The sequence below is a fragment of the Tursiops truncatus genome, chromosome 9, assembly GCF_011762595.2.
Source record: "Tursiops truncatus isolate mTurTru1 chromosome 9, mTurTru1.mat.Y, whole genome shotgun sequence".
In the NCBI taxonomy this organism is placed as follows: Eukaryota; Metazoa; Chordata; class Mammalia; order Artiodactyla; family Delphinidae; genus Tursiops; species Tursiops truncatus.
The window spans coordinates 94,587,689-94,609,961 of NC_047042.1; the positions used below are offsets into that span (position 1 = coordinate 94,587,689).

General features: G+C 39.8%; 1 protein-coding gene across 6 annotated transcripts in view; it reads right to left on the reverse strand.

The window, feature by feature from the left end:
- TPK1 (thiamin pyrophosphokinase 1) overlaps positions 1 to 22,273 on the reverse strand; it is a 332,319-nt gene that overhangs the window by 98,515 nt on the left and 211,531 nt on the right. For all 6 annotated transcript variants that reach the window (XM_073810031.1, XM_073810036.1, XM_019933883.3 and 3 more), the window contains one exon: positions 161 to 272. In XM_073810031.1, the coding sequence (XP_073666132.1) occupies positions 161 to 272 (112 nt within the window). The remainder of the gene's footprint in view (positions 1 to 160; positions 273 to 22,273) is intronic.

Consider the following 22,273-nt stretch of genomic DNA (forward strand, 5'->3'; position numbering starts at 1 on the left):
AATTGGTACAGCTGCTTTGGAAAATAGTCTGACAGTTCTTTGAAAGGTTAAACATAGAGTTCCCATATGACCTAGCAATTCCACTTCTAATTATTTATCAAGAGAAATTTTTAAAAAAAGAAAAAAAGAAAACCTCCCTTTGTGCAAGGGTTTTACTTACTGACGTTCCACTTTAGGCCTGTTGTCGTAACCTGATTGCATGGCTGTCCAACAGGAATGAGGCCACACCAATCACCTTCCATTCCGGTATCGACGTGCAATTTGTGCTTTCCCTGAGGTAGAGAAGGAAGGCTCGTTAAGATGGGGAAGGGCAAGGAAGGCCCATTAATGCTCACTGAAGACCTGGCCATACGCACCAGGTACCATCCTAGGAACTTCACGTGGTTTATCACACTTAATCCTAACAACACACTTATGTAGTACGTACTGAATTATCCTAGGAACTTTCACCTGACTTAATCCTAGCAACAGTTTTACAAGGTAGTTTATTGTTAATTATTACCTATATATATCAGAAAATTGAAGTTTGCAGAGATTAAATGTGTCCAGGACCACACAGGTAGCAAGGGGCAGAATCAGAATTCCTACCTATACCTGCCACTTCCAAGATTCCACGTGCTAAAGATATAGCACTAAGTGATACAGAATTCTAGGCTCTTAATCAAACACTTGCTTGAGTGTAAATACAACATTGCTTCCTCAGTAAAATCTCTGCTTTTTATCTGAGAACTGGGCTTCTAACGTTGAAAATTCAGTGTAAACCCTACTAATGGTTAGCCTCTTTCCTGTACCCACAGCTGCTGTAGGAGATGCTCAGTGGGGCGTACCTCTACCAGGAAATAGAGTATCTGCCCTGAGAAATGAGTATGCTTCTTCTATTCTGATTATGAAAACTGATATAATCTACCATGTTTTCAATTTTTCAGTTTACAAGAAGGTTAAAGTTAAATGTAATGCTCAATCAAGGCCACAAGCTTTGCTTTTAAATAAAATACTTGGAAATGCCTCTCCTACAAACTAATGCTTTTCCATTCCTACCCTATTCATTATCCTCAGGGTATACAGTCTTTGTAGAAAGATACCTCAAGTTCTTATGGGAAAATGTCAAGACATGCATGCATTCAATAATAGAGTAAAAAATGTATTTTTCATAATTCAGATAACTCTGAAGGAATAAGCTCCAAAAGATAGTCTTCATTTTAATAAAATATTGCTTTAAAGTGTATTTAATATATGACATATTACCAAACTAAGGTATCTAGGTCTCCTTGTACAGTCATTTTACTTTTATTGCAACTATGCCTTTTGTGCTGTATATTGTAAGTTTCTGAGAACTTATTCTACTGTATCCAGGTCTCAACATGCAAGCAGGATTTGTCTTTTGTCAAAAGATTGCTTTTATTAGGAAAACAATTCTCTAGACTATTATACATAGGAATCCTTGTGTTTAACACAAGTTCATTCAGACATTTACTGCCTGTACAATTCATATACATATATTTCCATTTGAACATTCAATCAGAAGGCACAAATTCAATTAGAAGGGCTTAAATACATTTAAACACAAGGAAGATTTTTTTTTTTTTTTTTTTTTGCGGTACACGGGTCTCTCACTGTTGTGGCCTCTCCCGTTGCGGAGCACAGGCTCCGGACGCGCAGGCTCAGCGGCCATGGCTCACGGGCCCGGCCGCTCCGCGGCATGTGGGATCTTCCTGGACCAGGGCACGAACCCGTGTCCCCTGCATCGGCAGGCGGACTCTCAACCACTGTGCCACCAGGGAAGCCCACAAGGAAGATTTTTAAAGAAAATTTAAAATACATTTGAACTTGGTGTCAATCATTGGAAGAAAGGTAAGCAACACTTGTAGATACACACCAAACAACGGATTAGATGCACACAGAGAAATGTGGATGGATAGAAAACACAGTACACATAGTAGGAAACAGAATCGTGATAAATGACAGAACCTATCTATGTAAATTAAAATAAATGCAAACACAATAAGGCACTTTTTCTACTAACAATATTAAAAATGTATATTCATATATACACACACACTAACATGTTTGCGTAATGGGAAATGATATAGGGACAAAAGGGAAGCAATGGATCAATCAACCAATGAGGATTCTTGCCTGGACCAGAGATGGTAATGTGCTATGAACTAACGAGTACTACTGACCCAACATTGAAATCTCATAAAAATAAAATAACAAATACATACTTTAGATATGAAGTGATACAAGATTTAGAAATTCTTAGACTCTTCTGAAGGAAAAAAATAGAGAAAATATTCTAATAATTCAGTAATTATGAGTAATTACTAATTACTAAAAACAGTAATTCAAGAAAGAGGAATAACTGGGAGACAGCCATGGGAAAAACTCAGGAGCTAAATAAAAACTTATCTCATTCTTGAATAATGATCTTTGGTGTTTTTCTTTTAGTGTAATTTAGAGCAAAGGCATATAAACCATATTATAATTACAGAAATTTTCTACATATTTCAGTGTAAAAGTAATGCTATAATTGTCAGAAGGCACAAGTAAGGAAAAGAGTAGAAGAAAGTGCAGTGGTCTTTATTTTCTCATCATTTTACATCATACGGGAATCAGGAAATAGAGCCTAAAGTTGCAGATTTTTTTTTTAAGGGGGATTTAACAATTGCTCCTGTCCTGAGTTATTGGTAACACGGGTCACATGCTTAAGCACGAGCAGCGGGCCTGAGGAATGGGATCTGAAATAGCTCTGTTCTTCATCCTGCCCTATTACTCATTCAGGAACCTCCAAGCCAGTGTCACAGACAAGTTATTCACCCAACTGTATACATGAAACCTGTGACCACTGCATGGAAGGCAAAGCACAGGGAAGGAGGAAAGATGACAGATCAGAGATCCGATCTGGTGTGGGGAGTGGAGGGCAGCATGCAAGCAAGGGGCGCCCTGAGCAATGATGCTTGTGTGGGAACCGAAGGATGAACAAGCGCCAACTCATGACGCGAGGGCAAAGAGGCTCGCAGGCCGAGGGCGCACCGCAGAAGCCACAAGGAGGATCACCTGAGGCATCAGGGTGGGGTGGAGGGATGGGTGGAGCACGGGAGAGTTTTAGGGCAGGAGAGCTATTCTATGTGACACCGTGATGGTGAATACGTGACATGATGCATCTGTCAAAACCACAGATGTACCACACACCAGGAGTGAACTCTGTAAATTAGGGACTTTCCTTAATAATGTATCAATATTGGTTCACTATTTGTAACAAAGGTACCACACTAATGCAAGATAATAGGGGAAACTGCCAGCAGGAGAGGGGTATATGGGAACCCTCCATGTCATCTGCTAAGTTTTCAGTAAATGTAAAACTGCTCTAAGCATAAAGAGTATTGTTATTTTTTAAAAGTCTCTCAATGACCTTTCACTTTCTCATCCCTTCAGTGGGACTAACAGCAATGTGCCGGTGGGTTTAAAACCTAGGCCAGCAGATGAGCGGTACCATACCTGGAGAAGCATGCAGCCATTTCTGAGCAGCCTTTACAACATTGTTCCGCTCTTTTTTTTTTTTTTTCGCGGTACGCGGGCCTCTCACTGTTGTGGCCTCTCCCGTTGCGGAGCACAGGCTCCGGACGCGCAGGCTCAGCGGCCATGGCTCATGGGCCCAGCCGCTGCGTGGCATGTGGGATCCTCCCGGACCGGGGCACAAACCCGTGTCCCCTGCATCGGCAGGCGGACTCTCAACCACTGCACCACCAGGGAAGCCCCTTGTTCTGCTTTTTTCCCCCGAAAAGAAATAAGGTTTTCTTTTTAAGATATGAGCCACCTTTATTTCTTTCTTTAGAATCTTTTCCCTAAGTTGATTTACATTGATAGCTTGCCACATGAATTCTGAGTTCTATTTCTCCCTACTACCTTCCGTTATAGAAATAATTCTCTCTGAAGATACAGATGCTAAATACAGTACAAATTATCGTCCAGAGATGCCGAACGTAACACTTTAACAACTCTGGAAAGCAGTAACAAGGCCTCTTTTCTCATCAAAGGAGCTCATGAGAGAGGGTACTGCAGACATTCTGGTTTCCTTAGAACCGCTTTGGCTTCAGCAGTGAAGGCATAGGAAAGATGGTGATTTTTCACAGTGGCAGATCCCAGCCTGATGGGGGCTGTACCGCCAGAGTCCCCATCAGAAAGCACAGCGTGTCAGAGGAGTTGCAGGTGACCCGTAGTCCTCTGGGCTCTGGGACCAAGAAGGGCAGGGATGCACTCCTGGACCAGATGGCTCCGCCTCTGTCTCTGACAGTGAGACCTGTGACTTCTTCATTTCTCATCAAAGGGGACTCATGTGTCCTTGGGTTGTCTTATTTTCAATCTGTTACAGTTAATTCCTATCTTCTAATTGAAGACTTTCCTCCCTGTTTGTGGCCTGTTAATGGTTTGGTAGTGGTCAGCTGAACACATTACCATGTTTGGTGCCCTGGCTAACTGCAGTAAAGAATGATAAAGGAAATAAGGAATGATTTCTCAACTCGTGCATATTAACTCCCTAGGAAGATTCTTCAACTTGTATCATATAATGCCAAGGCAACAGCACAAACACATGTTAAGCTTTATGATCCCGGGGTGGGAGGGTGCTGTTAAAAACCCCACTGGGGGGCTTCCCTGGTGGTGCAGCGGTTGAGAGTCCGCCTGCCGATGCAGGGGACAGGGGTTCGTGCCCTGGTCCGGGAAGATCCCACATGCTGCAGAGCGGCTGGGCCCGTGAGCCATGGCCGCTGAGCCTGCGCGTCCGGAGCCTGTGCTCCGCAACGGGAGAGGCCACAACAGTGAGAGGCCCGCGTACCGCAAAAAAAAAAAAACCCAAAACAAGAAAAACCCCACTGGTTTAAATGACACAATGGTAAGCTTTCTCTTCTAGCCTTGCTATGTATTCATTGCCTTCCTCATTATTTTAAGATTCGACAGACTTTGAAAATTTTCATTCTGGGACCTAAAAAGTCCCAGATAGGTATTTGCCTACAATCAAACAATGAACAGTTTTTCCTCTCATTCCAAAAAGGTATTTAGCCACAAGTGAATGGTCTTTGTGTTTATAAATATACAAACTTTAGCTTTGTATGGTTAACAGAGAGCAATACTATGCTTTTCTCCTGTATCCTCAAGTCTATGTGACATGTTTACAGTGGACAACAAAAGGAATTTTTGTTCATCCCTCAGATTTCTCAATTCATAATATATGCTAGTCTACATGGAATTTGACACAGGCAGGCATGCAGCCTGACAGTAAAGAACTTCCCTAAAGATTTATGCCATTACTGGAGACCACAGGCACGTGAACTAATCATTGACTTCCATCCACTCTCATGAATCACTGCACAGCTTCCTATTCTGTCACCTGTTCTGAGCTAAGATGACTCTTCGAAGTCAAAGTTCTATATGGTAGAGATGGAACAAAAATAAATCAGAGACAGTTTGGTTTTCCAATCATGGTTATTTTTAACATATTAACAACCTCAATAAGGGATGAAATTGTAATTCAGTGAAAGGCAACAAAGATGGCGCTTGGCACCTATGCTGGAAGTCATACTTATGAGCATGTAAAGGACAGGCAGCATCGCAGTCACTGTCCCTAGGCTGTAATGCCAAGCTAGAGCAAAACACACACAAGTGGACACGTAATGAAGGGCTAAGAAACCACTGTCCCTTTGACTGTATTTTACCTCCTCTTTGCAAATGACAAGGACACGACTGAGAGAAAGGATAAACCTCACCCTAGATTTTGCTTCTGCAAAAATTCCAAGCACTGAGGCATCTGAACCCTGTTTACATCTCTAAATCTTTTAATCCAATAACGATGCTAAGTTTTAGGCTAAGTTATCGTAGTGTGGCGCTCACAAAATACAGAGAAATTTCACAAGATCATTCACAAAGCAACCGAACACAGGAAGACCACAAATGTCCTTTCTACTTAGTGCAAAAGATTCAAGGAGCAGATACCGATACTCGTCTATAAAGCGGAAAACCATTCATCAAATTGCTGTTAATGCTACACTTACACCCCATGCTAATTGCAGCTAAAATTTCTGGCAAACGGTTAGACCCAGTATGAGTGGAATACTGCTGTACACTGATTAAATACAAGGCTAACCTATGCTACCTAATCTTTTGTTAGTTTGTCCAGGTACTTTAAAAAGTCATCAGCTAACACCACGGGAATTTAAATAGCCCCCTGGAAAGAACAGTGGAAGAAGTCAACGGAAGGATCTAGCTTATATTTACTAGGAGAAGAGGGTACCTCTCCCACACAAAGATAGACTTTTGTGCTGGTACATTTCATACTGCGACTACCCACATGACTGAAAGTAGTAACAAGATAAATGGTCTTTTCAGTGAATTTATAGTTGTAAAATCTCAGAGCTAGAGGACGCGTATATTGACTTTTATTCTGCTCCACAAACGTAGAATTCAGAACTCAAGCGTGTTGGTTTAATATATATTTCTTTATCATTGACTGATTGATTGCATTTCCTTTTGAAAAAGCATTAATTCCTTATCTATAGAGAGCTTTTAGAGTTTCCAATCATGTCAGAACTACATTTTCCAAAGTGTATCCCACAGAACACTACTCGTGGGGTCTGGTTAAGATTAGAACAATAGCTTCTTGGATTCCCCCCTTGGAAGTCACAACACACACCAGCATCCTAGGTGTTCTAGGTAGTCTTTTTTTTTTTTTTAATTTACTTATTGATTTTGGGTTAAATTGGGTCTTCGTTGCTGCGTGCAGGCTTTCTCTAGTTGCATCGAGCGGGGGCTACTCTTCATTGCGATGTGCAGTCTTTTCATCGCGGTGGCTTCTCTTGTTGCAGAACACGGGCTCTAGACACACAGGCTCAGTAGTTGTGGCTCGCGGGCTCTAGAGCGCAGGCTCAGTAGTTGTGGCTCATGGTCTTAGTTGCTCTGTGGCATGTGGGATCTTCCCGGACCAGGGAATCGAACTCATGTCCCCTGCATTGGCAGGTGGATTCTTAACCAGTGCGCCACCAAGGAAGTCCCTCTAGGTAGTCTTGAAGCAAAAAACTCTGTTTACCTGAGCGAGTGTTTCCCAAACTTACTTAACTACAGGTCCTCCTCCTGCCCCTTAAAATAACACCTCACAATTACCTGTGGAATTTGCATTTCATGAAATCCACCTAGGAAAATACTGATTTGGAATAGAGATTCTGCACACAGCACCTGAAACTATGATTTTTGGTTGAATATTTCCACAGCCAGAACATTTCAGTGATATGTTTTGAAATTAATAACCTCCATCTTATTTTTGTTTTGGAAATTATTTAGTCACCTGAGGCTGAAATCATGTGTATACTGACAAAAGGTAGGCTTATTTTTCGATTAAACGGTTAATGACAATACTGGGTGCATGTATATCCAAAAGAAAACCTTCTGAATGCCTGTTAAGCTAGTTTATTTAAAAGTCAAAGATATTTAAGAAATACCCACTATTATTAGCGACGGTAAAATAGTATGATTGGCTAATTTCCTCCTTAACTCCCAACACTAAACTATTTCAAATTAAAACAGATGCAATCGATGTTTATCCTTTCTACCCTAGCACCTCGGTATTGATGATTTTCTTACAATGTATCCTATCCTATCTCTAAGCCTTCCTTTTATTCCAGTCAGAGAAAATCATCTGGTGAGTGCCCTCACACTAAATTGTCAGAAACCCACTCTTTGCTCCTCCAAAACATATGGACATTTTAAACGATGCCTTCTAAAGACAATACTTACCCCAGAAGCAAGCATTTCTAACGGTGGAGACAGGACAGGTTACACGAAAGATAGATTTTGAGTCAAAGAGTGATCACAGAGTTTTCAAATAACTTCAGATAAATGTTACTCTACTTAATGTACGGTGTGATCAGGAGGCCCACAATCCCTGTCTATTCTTAGGCTATTTCTCCATCCTTAACCAAGAGCAGCTTCAAAGCAAAGGTCAAACTACCTTCTTTTCAAAGCTCCCTCTGTTATTCCAGTTAACATAGATCACACTTGCTTCTAACAGCTACAGTCTTTATTTACACCACAAAATAGAGCATTTTGTTACTGTCCTGGACCTCTCAAATGGGTGCATGTTATATCCTTAAAAAGAATAAAATTTCTTTGAAGGCAAAACCCTGGCCTTTCACTTCTGTCAGATTTATAGCACAGGGGGAAGAACATACTAAGTGTCTAACAAATATCTGACTAATGGTTTAGAACAAAAGGAAAAAGTATCAATAAAAAGGTGTCAATATGCTTAGAAAAATCTTTGTCAAAATTAAAGTAGATGCGAGAGGGCCCAGTTGAACTGAAAGGTCTCCATATAGACACCAAGACAGAATTCTCTGTGTGGATAAGGTCTGCTTAATTGGACACTACGATAAACCACACACAACCAACAATTATGAATACCCCGTCAACAGTATTCAAAATATACTTCAAGGCGTATACAGAGTACACATTTTATGTTTATATGTAAAATGGGCAGGACAGTACTACCTCACTGGGTTATTCTGAGGACTAAATGAGAACATGTATAAGGTGCCACGAACAGGGCTTCAAACATTCCTATTATAAATGTTGATTTACTTACCCCTCTCCCTCTATCAAGTCTTCCAAGTTTAACTTGAACACAAGTTTTCTTTCCACTCTTCTCTGCTTTTTATTTTATAAAACCCTAGTCACTTTGGCCCAGTAATTTTTAAAGAAAAAAAAAGTGATTAGACCTCATAAGACTAATATGAAATATAGTGGGAAAGGAGAAAGAGAAAAAAATTTATGTAAACATTTTTATGTTTAACCTTCATAAGACATTAAGATATTTTAAAGACAAGAATCATATCTCCATTTGCTATACAGAAGCTCTAGTTTTCAGTAAACTACTTTTTTAAAATGCTCCCCTATTCTGAAATAGTCCTTCTTTATAGGAGCACAGCTCCCCAACTCTGTTCACCAATTTTAGAAAACTCCAAAGAACTCCTTCTAAGGTCTCATATCTGCTCACCATATCCAAAATGTAATGCTTCAAGTTAATTTCTGGAATTCTCGATTTGAACTGAGCCTAGTACTAAGGTAACCCAAGATTCTCTTTCTTCAATGCAAGCAAATAGTTTAAATAAAATTCAGTTCAGACTCTAAAGCCACTGAACTTGTTTCTCAAATGTTCTCATAGTTGGTAAAGAGTTGATGGGAATGCCGGCACTGCAAGATGTATTTCAACTGTCCTCCTTGTATCCTTAGCTACTTCGACTCTCCTTCTATAAAAGAGCTTTATGCAGGGTCTCCTACGACAGACAGACAGCTTCCCACAATTACTCCAAGTACTGTACATTCTCCTCCACTGGACCCCTCCCTTTTGTCAGATTCATCACCCCTCCCCGCCCCCATACTTCTTTCTGCTATAGCAGAGGCTGCAAGTCATTAAGACTGGTAGGGGAGTGAAGGGTAACTGTGAGGTGGTATGACAGTGGGTAGATGTACTGGGTGATCCTATTCATTATCCTATTCAAACACACTCCAGGAAGCATGTCTGCTTGCTGAGATGCAGTATGGCCGATGTTCAGCATGTTTAACTGAGCTATGTGTCTACTTCTGTTTTGTTTTGTTTTCCACTTATGCTCACAGTGCTCATGGGGTATTGTTAGTGCTCCTGAAGACGGGGAAAGAAAAAGACAACTCTGCATGCATTTAATTATTTCAAACCCCAGTTCAACTATCAAACTTTATATTCTGGAAGAAATAATTGAAAAAGTTCCAGTTAAAGAAAAAGAGAGAGAAGTAAGGTAACAATTTTTGAGTATCTGCTCTGACCTAATATTCTTCTGGGCGCCATAATTCTCATAACAACCTGGAGTGGTAGAGTTACTACTGAAATAGAGACTGTGGACTCAGTACAGTCATTAAGTTGCTCAAGACCACTCAACTAGTAACTAGCAGACGTGGGATCTAAACCCAAGCATGCTGTGATTTTAACATCTACTTCATTTTACTATATCATCATGTTTTTCCAGGCTTCTATCTTCAAAGGCCACTCAGACCATTTCATTCCTTTGCTTTTATTCCCATTCTTGCTTTCTGTTCCCTATACTCAATCAGCAAGTTAAGCTTTGGCATGATCTTGTCCGAAGTTTATCCTAAATAATAAATACTTGTGCAGTAAGTGAATTAAGTAAATGAACAACTATGTTCCTTGACCTCAGCTACCTCTCTTCAACGTTTCTCAGTCTACTTACATGTCCTCATTCCTTTAATTGTCCTCTGCTAATGACTGTCTATAAGGAGGGTGCTGACGAGGATGTGTGCAACACTCATTCCTGTTTTCAAAACACACTTTTTTTTTTCCCCAAAAGTGCACTTATTGGGTCTTCAAGAAGTTCACAAAGAATGGTTAAAGCAAAATCAATGAGTGGGCTAAGATAAAGAAAATTAACACAAAAAAGTTTTTTCTTTTTTTTAAAGATTTGAGTACTTTTAGTCAGGAACAGATAGGACAGTTTTGCTTCTCCCCCAGATCCTATAAAATATGAATTAGAAGCAGTATCACCTCTTTGGTGAAAGCACTTCTTCTCCAAAGCCCTCCATGAACACACAGCCCGGGCTACTTGCATGCCCTCAAGGAGAAAAACTACAGCTCATTACTTTTTGTGTCTATAAAACACTGAACCATCTTGGACACACAGTTGGAATACAACAAATATTTATCGAAAGGGGGGCACTAAGCTTAGCTGTGCCATGTAACTACTTTCAACCTCCAATTCATGTGCCAACTACCACCTTGCTAACCATTTCTTTGTTCCTCCTTACGTTAAAACTCCTAGACAGGGTTGTCTAAATTCACTGTTCCAATTCTCTTACATTCATTCCAATTAAGCCTTTGCTTAATTAACCTCTTTTCCAAATCAGCTTTCACCAAGACAACCCATGACCTCCAAACTGCTAAACCCAGTGGTCAATTATTAGTCCCCATCTGGCTTGACCTATCAGTAGAATCTGCAATGGGTTATTACTCACACCTCCTTGATATACTGTCTTTGCTTTGCTTCCAGAACACCACAATCTCCTGGTTTTCCTCTTCACCCACAATTTCCTTTGCTGGCTCCCCCTCTTCACTCCAAATCCTAAACCTGAACTGCCTCAGGGCTCAGTCCCTTGGTCTCGGCTAGATCCTCCTCTCTAATCGACCCATATTTATGTCCTTTGTGAGCTCAGTCATGCAGATCTTGGCAAATTCAAATTTGTATCTCTAGTCTAGACTTCCCTCTCTAACTCCGGTCCTGAACATACAACTGCCTATTTGATACATCCTCATCTTTTATCTCAAACCCGCCCCATACACAGCTTTTGATCTGAGTGGATATCTACGATGTCCTTCCAGCTACTCAGGTGGAAAGTTTCTTTTTTTTCTTTTTTCATACCCCTGAGGAAATCCCATTTACTCTATCTTCTAAATATATCCAGATCCCTATCAATTCTCACAATTTCTTTCACTACTACCTTATCCAAGTCACCATGACAAGATCTCCCCTTGTCTCACCAGAGTCAACTCAGCTGCCAAAGAGACTGTCATACCGTGAAGTAGGTCAGAAAGAGAAAAACAAATATCGTATATTAACGCATATATGTGGGATCTGGAAAAATGGTACAGATGAACCGGTTCGCAAAGCAGAAACAGAGACACAGACGTAGAGAACAAATGTATGGACACCAAGGGGAGAAAGCGGGGGGTGAATTGGGAGATTGGGATTGACATATAGACACTAACTAATATGTATAAATAGATAACTAATGAGAACCTGCTGTATAGCACAGGGAACTCTGCTTCACTCCCCTGTACAGTAGAAACTAACACAACATTGTAAAACAACCTAAAATACCCTAATTAAAAAAAAAAGAGTTAAGTCAGACCTACCCATCTCCATACTGACTGTACCCTCTCAAGAGAAATACTCCTAGCTTTCTGAAAGCTTTCCATTTCCCCCTTCTGGCCCCTGGGGACTCTGGCTAGGCTTCAGATTCTGTCCATGGAGTGAGTCTGAGGGGAATGCTGTCATTATTAACGAATCCTCGTTCTGAGCCAGCCTGGGGTAGTCTGTTCTACGTACCGTGCTGTGGTTAAAGGCACAAGGGCTAAAGAAAGACTTCTGGATTTGAATCTTTTCACCATGTTTGTGTTTCGCTTTCCTCATCTATCAAACCAGAATGAAAGGACTGTTGTGAGGATTAAATGACTTGATATGTGAGGTACTTAGAGTAGTGCCTGCCACAGAGTAAATGCTCTAAACATTCCCTATTATTTTTATCATACAAAAGGACTTCAATGGGCAACAAAACAATGCCTTACTTTTTTTTTTTTTTTTGGCAAGCTTTTCTTTATTCTCTGAACTTCAAGCTGGCTTATTTTCATGCAATGCATTACTTTTAATTTTAGACCATTTACCTGTCTCTCATTTTTCATGTCAAGAACGTTAGGATAATTTTGTCTCCTGAAAGCAATCTGAAAAGTACCCCATGGTATGCTATGTACTATGTACTGGCACTATGTTGAAATAAATACACCTTTCAAGTTACACAGATCACAGTCTTAATGGCCACAGCAGTCTTATATTGGTACCTCTTACATATGAAGTTAAGAGTCTTTAACATCAGAAAAGTAAAAGTACTGATTTGGGGAGGAGTAGTTTTTGATGTCTTGAGGTAAAATTATGGTGAGACTTCTGAGAGAAAGACCATGCTTCAATGCAGCTTAGCTTCACAGCTCTGTGCTGTAAAGGAGACCATTATCATGGAGCCACAATTAAGCAACTAGATGTGATGCATTGGGTTTGGAGTAACAACTGATACGACAGCAGTCTATGTTCGTCACAAACCAAGTGTGTTGCAGGATGATCATGGTCGCGTTCACCTCACCACTGAACCACCTAGTCTTTCACCCTCTCATCTTCCTACAAGTATATGTGCTCACGTGAGTCTAATGCTCTTTTACCGTATTTCTCTGTGGTGGTCAGGCTCCGAGATGGCGCCCAATGAACCTTGCCTCCTGGAATTTAGGTCCTCGCCCAGTGACTCCCCACACTGAATAGGACTAACCTATGTGTGCCAGTCAGCCCTTACGGAGAGGAATGGAGCTGCTCCCTGCCCCCCACCAGGGCCACCGTCACCACCCATGAGCCATATGACGGATGCTGGGACAACTGAACTTCATGACACCCCAAGCTTGAAGCATCCAGAAAAGTCCAAATTCTGGATCTGCAGAGAAATTCTGAGACATAATAAATGTTTATTGTTGTTCTATGACACCAAGTTTTGTGGTGACTTGTTACACAGCCATAGGTGACTAACATCTCCGTCTCTCTCTAGATGCCTTTGTCTGCATTGCTGTACCTTTCTACCCCCACTGCTTTTCTTCCTCATTTCTTGTGCCCTTTCTGCTTCTTCAAGTGTCCCTAAAACAGACAACAGGTGTATATGTTTGTGTGTGCATACATATATATGTATGTATATATTCACTTTTGTTCAAAAGAATACATGGAACCCTCTTAAAAAGTGGAAGTATGAAAAGGTTTTTCTTTGTTTCTAAAGGAAAACAACCAGCTTTTCTTTGCCCCCTTCTCTGTGGGTTATCTGGACCAATTTTTCCCTCATCTCTATTCTTTCCTGAATTGTCAGCTTGGGAAAGGTAAGGGTGAAGTCAGAGGAAAAAGATTCTACGACAATCAATAAATTGCATCTTAATGGAATTAAGATACATAACAAAGTCATGAAAACACAGCATCTTATGCTTAACCACGCTACACATATCTAAATTCTGTATGTAATTATATACTGTATGTAGTTATTTTAAAAGACTATATTAAAGCAAGAATGAGCCATATTTCATGATGATTTTGGCATAAGGGGAGGGAAACCGTTAAAAATATTGTGCATTAACTACCTCAATTCCTATCCAAAAGTCACTTATTTAATTTCATGTAAATAAATGATAAAATGTGACCAAATAGTTATTTTTAACTTGGATACTATAAAGTTTCCAAAACTGGATCCTCTAATTCTAGACATATTTCAGGAGCAACAACCAAGAGCTGCTCCCTGTGTTCTCTACCTTATATCTTCTCCTCCTCTAATTTTTTTTTATACAATAAAAAATTTCGTTTTAGTTCTGCTGGAACCAATTTATGGTATCCTAGAAACTCCACAATGATGGAAAAGAACAGGTACTCACAACAAAGCAGAATTACCAACATATTTATAGTCCTGTCATTTGACAGGAAGGTCAAAGCTTCTGAGAATTTATTCATAACCCTGTACCAGCTTTCAATTCTTTGAAAATTGCTCCTTGATACCCAGCTTCCCTGAAATCGCAGAGAGTGGCAGCCAATCTCTTAAGGCATAAATCAGATCCTAAATAACTGATAGCACTTTTTTTCCTCTAGACTCGGACAAGAAAAGCACTGCATTTTCATTGTAGAACGTGGACACTTAGGAAAAACAGTGCACCAAGGATGTGTTTAGGATTTAATTTCTGAAGTCATCTGTAAGAAAACAGTCTTTGTTTGGTATTATAAAAAGTAAAGGTCCTGCTCTTGAATGTCACTGTCATTTTTATATCCTCTCCTCTTTCATTCTCCAAATCCAAATTCAATACTATCATGGACTTAGTGACTGTCTATCATGACTAATCCTGTCATGACTTTGTCATTCTGTACTTAAAATGTGCAAAATGTGTGATTTTGGCATACTATAATAGAGGCCAATGACAAGTGAAATAAGTGTGTGTATATATATATGTATATGTGTGTGTGTGTGTATATATATACACACACACACACACACACACATACACACACATGCAACTAGCTACTTAGAAAAATGAGTAAAATTAAAGGGAGATATATAACAACAAAAACAGGCAGGACAAAATATTTTGAACTTTTTTCTATAGGATGTCAGTAATTTTTTGTTGCAGGGAACCTTAGGAACCAGGCTGTGGGAGGCCTTTATTCTACTAATTAGTAACATTATTTTTAAAATATTTGGCATTTAACATCTCAGTCATGGTAGCTGTCCATTTCTTCTACGATATATTGATATACCTGGTGAAGGGTCCAAAAAAAAAAAGAAAAACACCATGCCATGTGAAAAATAGTTGAAAACTCAGGATATTCAATCAGCAGGCATGGTTTTCAATCGAAGAGTTATCTCTTTCTACGTATCAATGAAAATAATTGTTGCCTTTCCATTTAGTAGTTTATGTTAATAAAAATTAATATGATCCAATTAAGGGCCATCCAGATGACTGTCTTCTTTACTGATTTTTTTTTTTTGCGGTACGTGGGCCTCTCACTGTTGTGGCCTCTCCCGTTGCGGAGCACAGCCTCCGGATGCGCAGGCTCAGCGGCCACGGCTCACGGGCCCAGCCGCTCTGCAGCATGTGGGATCTTCCTGGACCGGGGCATGAACCTGTGTCCCCTGCATCGCAGGCGGAATCTCAACCACTGCGCCACCAGGGAAGCCCCAGATGACTGTTTTGTAAGAGAAGACTGGCATTCAATCCCAGTCGCTCTATTTTAGCTTGTACTTAGCATTGTGTTGGCAACAACAGTGCTAAGGGAGTTGGCAACTCACAGAGATTCTACTGTGGTGAGAATCAGCAGGGACTCTGGGGTCTGACTACCTGGAATCGATAGCTGTCCTGCCACTTACTGGCCCTGTGACTTTGGACAATTTTATTAATCTCTCTACATCTCAATTTCCTCATCTGCAAAACTGAGGTAATGATATTATCTGACATCAGAGAGTTGTTGCCAAGGTGAAATTAAGTAGTACACATAAAATGCTCAGATCTGAGTGCATGGCACATAGCTTTTAATAAATCTTACCTATTCCTTTCTCATTACTTTATCATGGCGAATGAAAAAATGACCGAGGTAGGTTTAATGTGTGAATTTTGCATTTGTGTGACGAAAGGGGTTCTGCTGTTCATCTTTAATTATTCTCTGATTTTGTCAGATAAGCTAACGGAGAAGACAGAAGACAGGTGACAACAACCACACAGTGCTTTTCTATGAAATACATTCATCTAACTTCGCCACTGTCTACACTACCCCTGTTCAGCCCCAATCCCCATGCTAAGGCCAGTCTACACAGCAGTCTTATGTCACTTTCCCTATATCTCAAGGCTGCTGTGAAAACACAAACCAAATAAGTGGGTAGAGAGCCTACTGCATGAAAGAAAAGCCCAAAAACCCAATCATTACATGTCTTAAAAAATGCCATAATTTTACTGCTTTCTTTTACATCCTAGCACTGCTATAAATTCACAGCGATGCTCTGTTTGGACAGGTTATCCTAGCAGCAGTCAAAATCTGAACCCTTATCTTCTGACTCTAATTTGAACACCGAATCTGGTATAAGAAGCTATTGGAAAAATGTCATCTTATGGCAATTTTTAATTCTCAATGAATTTTTAAATATTACTAACATAAGTAACACTTTTATACCTGCTACTTCTTAGATACTGAAGAATAAATATTTTTTTAAAACCTCCCAGGGCTTCCCTGGTGGCGCAGTGGTTGAGAGTCCGCCTGCCGATGCAGGGGACACGGGTTCGTGCCCCGGTCCGGGAAGATCCCACATGCCGCGGAGCGGCTGGGCCCGTGAGCCATGGCCGCTGAGCCTGCGCGTCCGGAGCCTGTGCTCCGCAACGGGAGAGGCCACAACAGTGAGAGGCCCGCGTGCCGCAAAAAACGAACAAACAATAAAACAAAAACTTCCCAGTCCTTTCTCTCCTAACCTACTTATATACTCAAATAGAATAAATTTTTAATAATCAGGATAATTCTGCTATATGAGAAGCCCGCATGATATCACAGAAGGCAGTGTAGAGAGCACAAAATTAAGGTAAATACAATACTTATGACCCCAGAGAAATCTCATTCTGCAGGCCCACTTGAATATGATGAAGGTCTCCTCACCTGCCCTTTGTGATTAGATGCGTTAAGAAAGCACACCATGTCTGATACGTTGTCTGGTGTTTCTCACCGAATAGGACACTTTTAGATTAGTCCAGTTTTAAAATAAGGGGTGATGTAAAAGCTAACAACACTACAAAGTTAGTAGTGATGGGTGAAAAGTGTGAAAGAACTATGGCAAAACAGACGTAAAGCTCTGGACATCTGGGTGCTCAGAGTTCTAGCAGTGCCGGGACAAACTGCTAAAATTGATACATGTCAAGATTTAACATTTCTGGTCTTCCCAGGTGGTGCACTGGTTAAGAATCCACCTGCCTATGCAGGGGTTCAGGGGTTCGAGCCCTGGTCTGGGAAGATCCCACATGCCGTGGAGCAACTAAGCCCGTGTGCCACAACTACTGAGCCTGTGCTCTAGAGCCCTCGAGCCACAACTACTGAGCACACGTGCCACAACTACTGAAGCCACCACAATGAAAAGCCTGCTCGCCGAAACTAAAGAAAGCCTGCGCGCAGCAACGGAGACCCAACACGGCCATAAATAAATAAATAAACAAACAAACAAACAAATAAATAAAATTTAAAAGAAATTAAAAAAAAAGATTTACCACTTCAGGGCTAAAGTCGACGTTATGGTAAGTCTTCTAAGCACTTAAAACTTAAATGAATATGGAGTGGATAGTGAGGTTTTTTTCCCTCTAAAATGTAAGCCTGATGAATGATGCCTGAAAGCACCACCAGGCATTTATATGAGTGCCCAGCATGGCAATACAGGAACTTTTTTTTCTGTACTTAAAGAAAGATTTTCTTTGTTTTGTCTTCATAAGGATGGTCACATCCCTTGTTGGAAGAAATATCACCTCTATAAACTTAAATAGCTAAGATACTATCCTTTCTTCCTAAATTATAAAAGCCAACTATGAATATATTTTAAGATATAAAAACATGGATCTGATCCTTCTCAAACTCTTCCAAAATATAGCAGAGGGAGGAACACTCCCAAACTCATTCTATGAGGCCACCATCACCCTGATACCAAAACCAGACAAAGATGTCACAAAGAAAGAAAACTACAGGCCAATATCGCTGATGAACATAGATGCAAAAATCCTCAACAAAATACTACCAAAAAGAATCCAACAGCACATTAAAAGGATCATACACCATGATCAAGTGGGGTTTATCCCAGGAATGCAAGGATTCTTCAATATATGCAAATCAATCAATGTGATACACCATATTAACAAATTGAAGGAGAAAAACCATATGATCATCTCAATAGATGCAGAAAAAGCTTTTGACAAAATTCAACACCCATTTATAATAAAAACCCTCCAGAAAGTAGGCATAGAGGGAACTTACCTCAATATAATAAAGGCCATATATGACAAACACACAGCCAACATCGTCCTCAATGTTGAAAAACTGAAGCAATTTCCACTAAGATCAGGAACAAGATAAGGTTTCTCACTCTCACCACTATTATTCAACATTGTTTTGGAAGTTTTAGCCACAGCAATCAGAGAAGAAAAAGAAATAAAAGGAATCCAAATCGGGAAAGAATAAGTAAAGCTGACAGTTTGCAGATGACATGATAATATACAAGGAGAATCCTAAAGATGCTACCAGAAAACTACTAGAGCTAATCAATGAATTTGGTAAAGTAGCAGGATACAAAATTAATGCACAGAAATCTCTTGCATTCCTATAATGATGAAAAATCTGAAAGTGAAATTAAGGAAACACTCCCATTCACCACTGCAACAAAAAGAATAAAATACCGAGGAATAAACCTACCTTAGGAGACAAAAGACCTGTATGCAGAAAACTATAAGACACTGATGAAAGAAATTAAAGATGATACAAACAGATGGAGAGATAGACCATGTTCCTGGATTGGCAGAATCAACATTATGAAAATGCCTATACTACCCAATGCAATCTACAGATTCAATGCAATCCCTATCAAACTACCAATGGCATTTTTCACAGAACTAGAACAAAAAATTTCACAATTTGTATGGAAACACAAGTGACCCCAAATAGCCAAAGCAATCTTGAGAATGGAAAATGGAGCTGGAGGAATCAGGCTCCCTGACTTCAGACTATACTACAAAGCTACAGTAATCAAGAGAATATGGTACTGGCACAAAAAACAGAAATATAGATCAATGGAACAGGATAGAAAGCCCAGAGATAAACCCACGCACCTATGGTCACCTTATTTTTGATAAAGGAAGCAAGAATATACAATGGAGAAAAGACAGCCTCTTCAATAAGTGGTGCTGGGAAAACTGGACAGTTACATGTAAAAGAATGAAATTAGAACAATTCCTAACACATACAGAAAAATAAACTCAAAATGGATTAAAGACCAAAATGTAAGGCCAGACACTATAAAACCCTCAGAGGAAAACACAGGAAGAACACTCTGACATATATCACAGTAAGTCCTTTTTGACCCACCTCCTAGAGAAATGGAAATAAAAACAAAAATAAACAAATGGGATCTAATGAAACTTAAAAGCTTTTGCACAGCAAAGGAAACCATAAACAAGATGGAAAGACAACCCTCAGAATGGGAGAAAATATTTGCAAACGAAGCAACTGACAAAGGATTAATCTCCAAAATATACAAGCAGCTCATGCAGCTCAATATCAAAAAAACAAACATCCCTATCCAAAAATGGGCAGAAGACCTAAGTAGACATTTCTCCAAAGAAGATATACAGATTGGCAACAAACACATGAAAGGATGCTCAACATCACTAATCATCAGAGAAATGCAAATCAAAACTACAATGAGGTATCATCTCACACCAGTCAGAAAGACCATCATCAAAAAATCTACAAACAATACATGCTGGAGAGGGTGCGGAGAAAAGTGAACCCTATTGCACTGTTGGTGGGAATGTAAATTGATACAGCCACTATGGAGAACAGTATGAAGGTTCCTTAAAAAACTAAAAATAGAACTACCATACGACCCAGCAATCCCACTACTGGGCATATACCCTGAGAAAACCATAATTCAGAAAGAGTCATGGGGCTTCCCTGGTGGTGCAGTGGTTGAGAGTCCGCCTGCCGATGCAGGGGACACGGGTTCGTGCCCCAGTCTGGGAAGATCCCACATGCCGCGGAGCGGCTGGGCCCGTGAGCCATGGCCGCTGAGCCTGTGTGTCCGGAGCCTGTGCTCCGCAATGGGATAGGCCACAACAGTGAGAGTCCCGCATACCACAAAAAAAAAAAAAAAAAAAGAGTCATGAACCACAATGTTCACTGCAGCACTATTTACAACAGCCAGGACATGGAAGCAACCTAAGTGTCCATCGACAGATGAATGGATAAAGAAGATGTGGCACATATATACAATGGAATATTACTCAGCCATAAAAAGAAATGAAATTGAGTTATTTGTAGTGAGGTGGATGGACCTAGAGTCTGTCATACAGAGTGAAGTAAGTCAGAAAGAGAAAAACAAATACCGTATGCTAACACATATATATGGAATCTTAAAAAAACAGAAAAAATGGTTCTGAAGAACCTGGGTGCAGGACAGGAATAAAGACACAGACATAGAGAATGGACTTGAGGAGAAGGTGAGGGGGAAGGGTAAGCTGGTACGAAGTGAGAGAGTAGCTTGACATATATACACTTCCAAATGTAAAATATGTAGCTAGTGGGACGCAGCTGCATCACCTGAGGATATCTGCTTGGTGCTCTGTGACAACCTAGAGCTGCTTGGTGCTCTGTGACCACCTAGAGGGGTGGGATAGGGAGAGTGGGAGGGAGACACAAGAGGGAGGGGATATGGGGATATATGTATATAGCTGATTCACAGTTATACAGCAGAAACTAACACACATTGTAAAGCAATTATACTCTAATAAAGATGTTAAAAAAAATAAAAGATTCACATTTGCGCACCCATGGGTATTTCCTTTTTATGGAAGATGGTCCTGAAACTATAATATTCAATACTTGATAACTGAATCCCATGAACATATAGATTTACATCAAAACTATCTATTTTCACATTCAATTTAAACATGAGTCAACCCTGAGTTATTTTTTAGAATCTAAATGTGAAATGGAGAAATATTATCATTTATAAGGTGTATAGTAAATGTTCTATGAAATATGTTCAGAGTCCTTGAAACAAGTTAGAACTGCACATTTCCTTGGGTAACCATGACTCTGCAAAGATTCAGTATGTTGGATAAGAAAAAAATGAAATTATGATCAAAGTTACATATGTAGCCAAAAAAACCCCACTATGATACAATTTAAAGTACCTTCAATTCCAATTTTCCAATTTCTTAAATAAAAATTTTCTTAGTAACTTTAAACAACAGAGCTCTAAGTTTTAAAATGTAAATGAAAAAAGAAAAGAATATCTTCAAGGAACAATAAAAACAATTTAGAATATTAAGATTAACAAAATCTCATGTTTATTCCAGACTCAAATATCCAACTGCCTATTCAAGATTCCTACTTGAAGGTTCAATGAGCATCTCTAACTTAAGGCAACCAAGGCTAACTCCTATTCCTACCCCTAGTTTTCAGTCTATCCTATTCCTCTCCTTGTTTCCAGCATGTCAGTAATTGGTACCACTATCGACCAAGCCAAAAACTAAACTGATTATTCTATTCAATAAAGGACATCATGAACAAAGCTAGTAGACACATGATGTAATGAGAAAAGATGTATTGTAATGTTCAAAGCTGACAGAGGATTTATCTTTAAAATATAAAAGGAATACTTGCAAATCAGCAATAAAAATTTGACAGTATCCCCAACAGAAAAATGAGTAAAGCAAGCAAGTATATGAAGAGATGCTCCAACTTGTTAGTAATTATAGAAATACAAATGAACATGACGAGATATCACTTGATTCCTATATACTTTATATCCAGATTTGGATAATGTGAAATATTGGTGGGGATATGGGGATGATTTTTAAAGCACACACACACACACACACACACACACACACACACACAACTCCCCCCCACACTGCTGGTTTGATAAAACTGTTCTAGAGAGCAATCAGGCAATAGTTAAATAGGATAAACAAATACGCTATGATCTTGTAATTCTTTTCCAAGCTCTCTCTCTATATATACATGTCAAAGAAAAGCTCACACAGTTCTGTAAGGGAATATATGTGAGGCTGTGCATTGCAAAATTATTTGTGGTGATGTAGCTTGGTAGGGGTGCAGGGAGATGCAGGGTTTAGAAGCAATTTGGTGTCCAGCACTCAGAGTGGATTGGC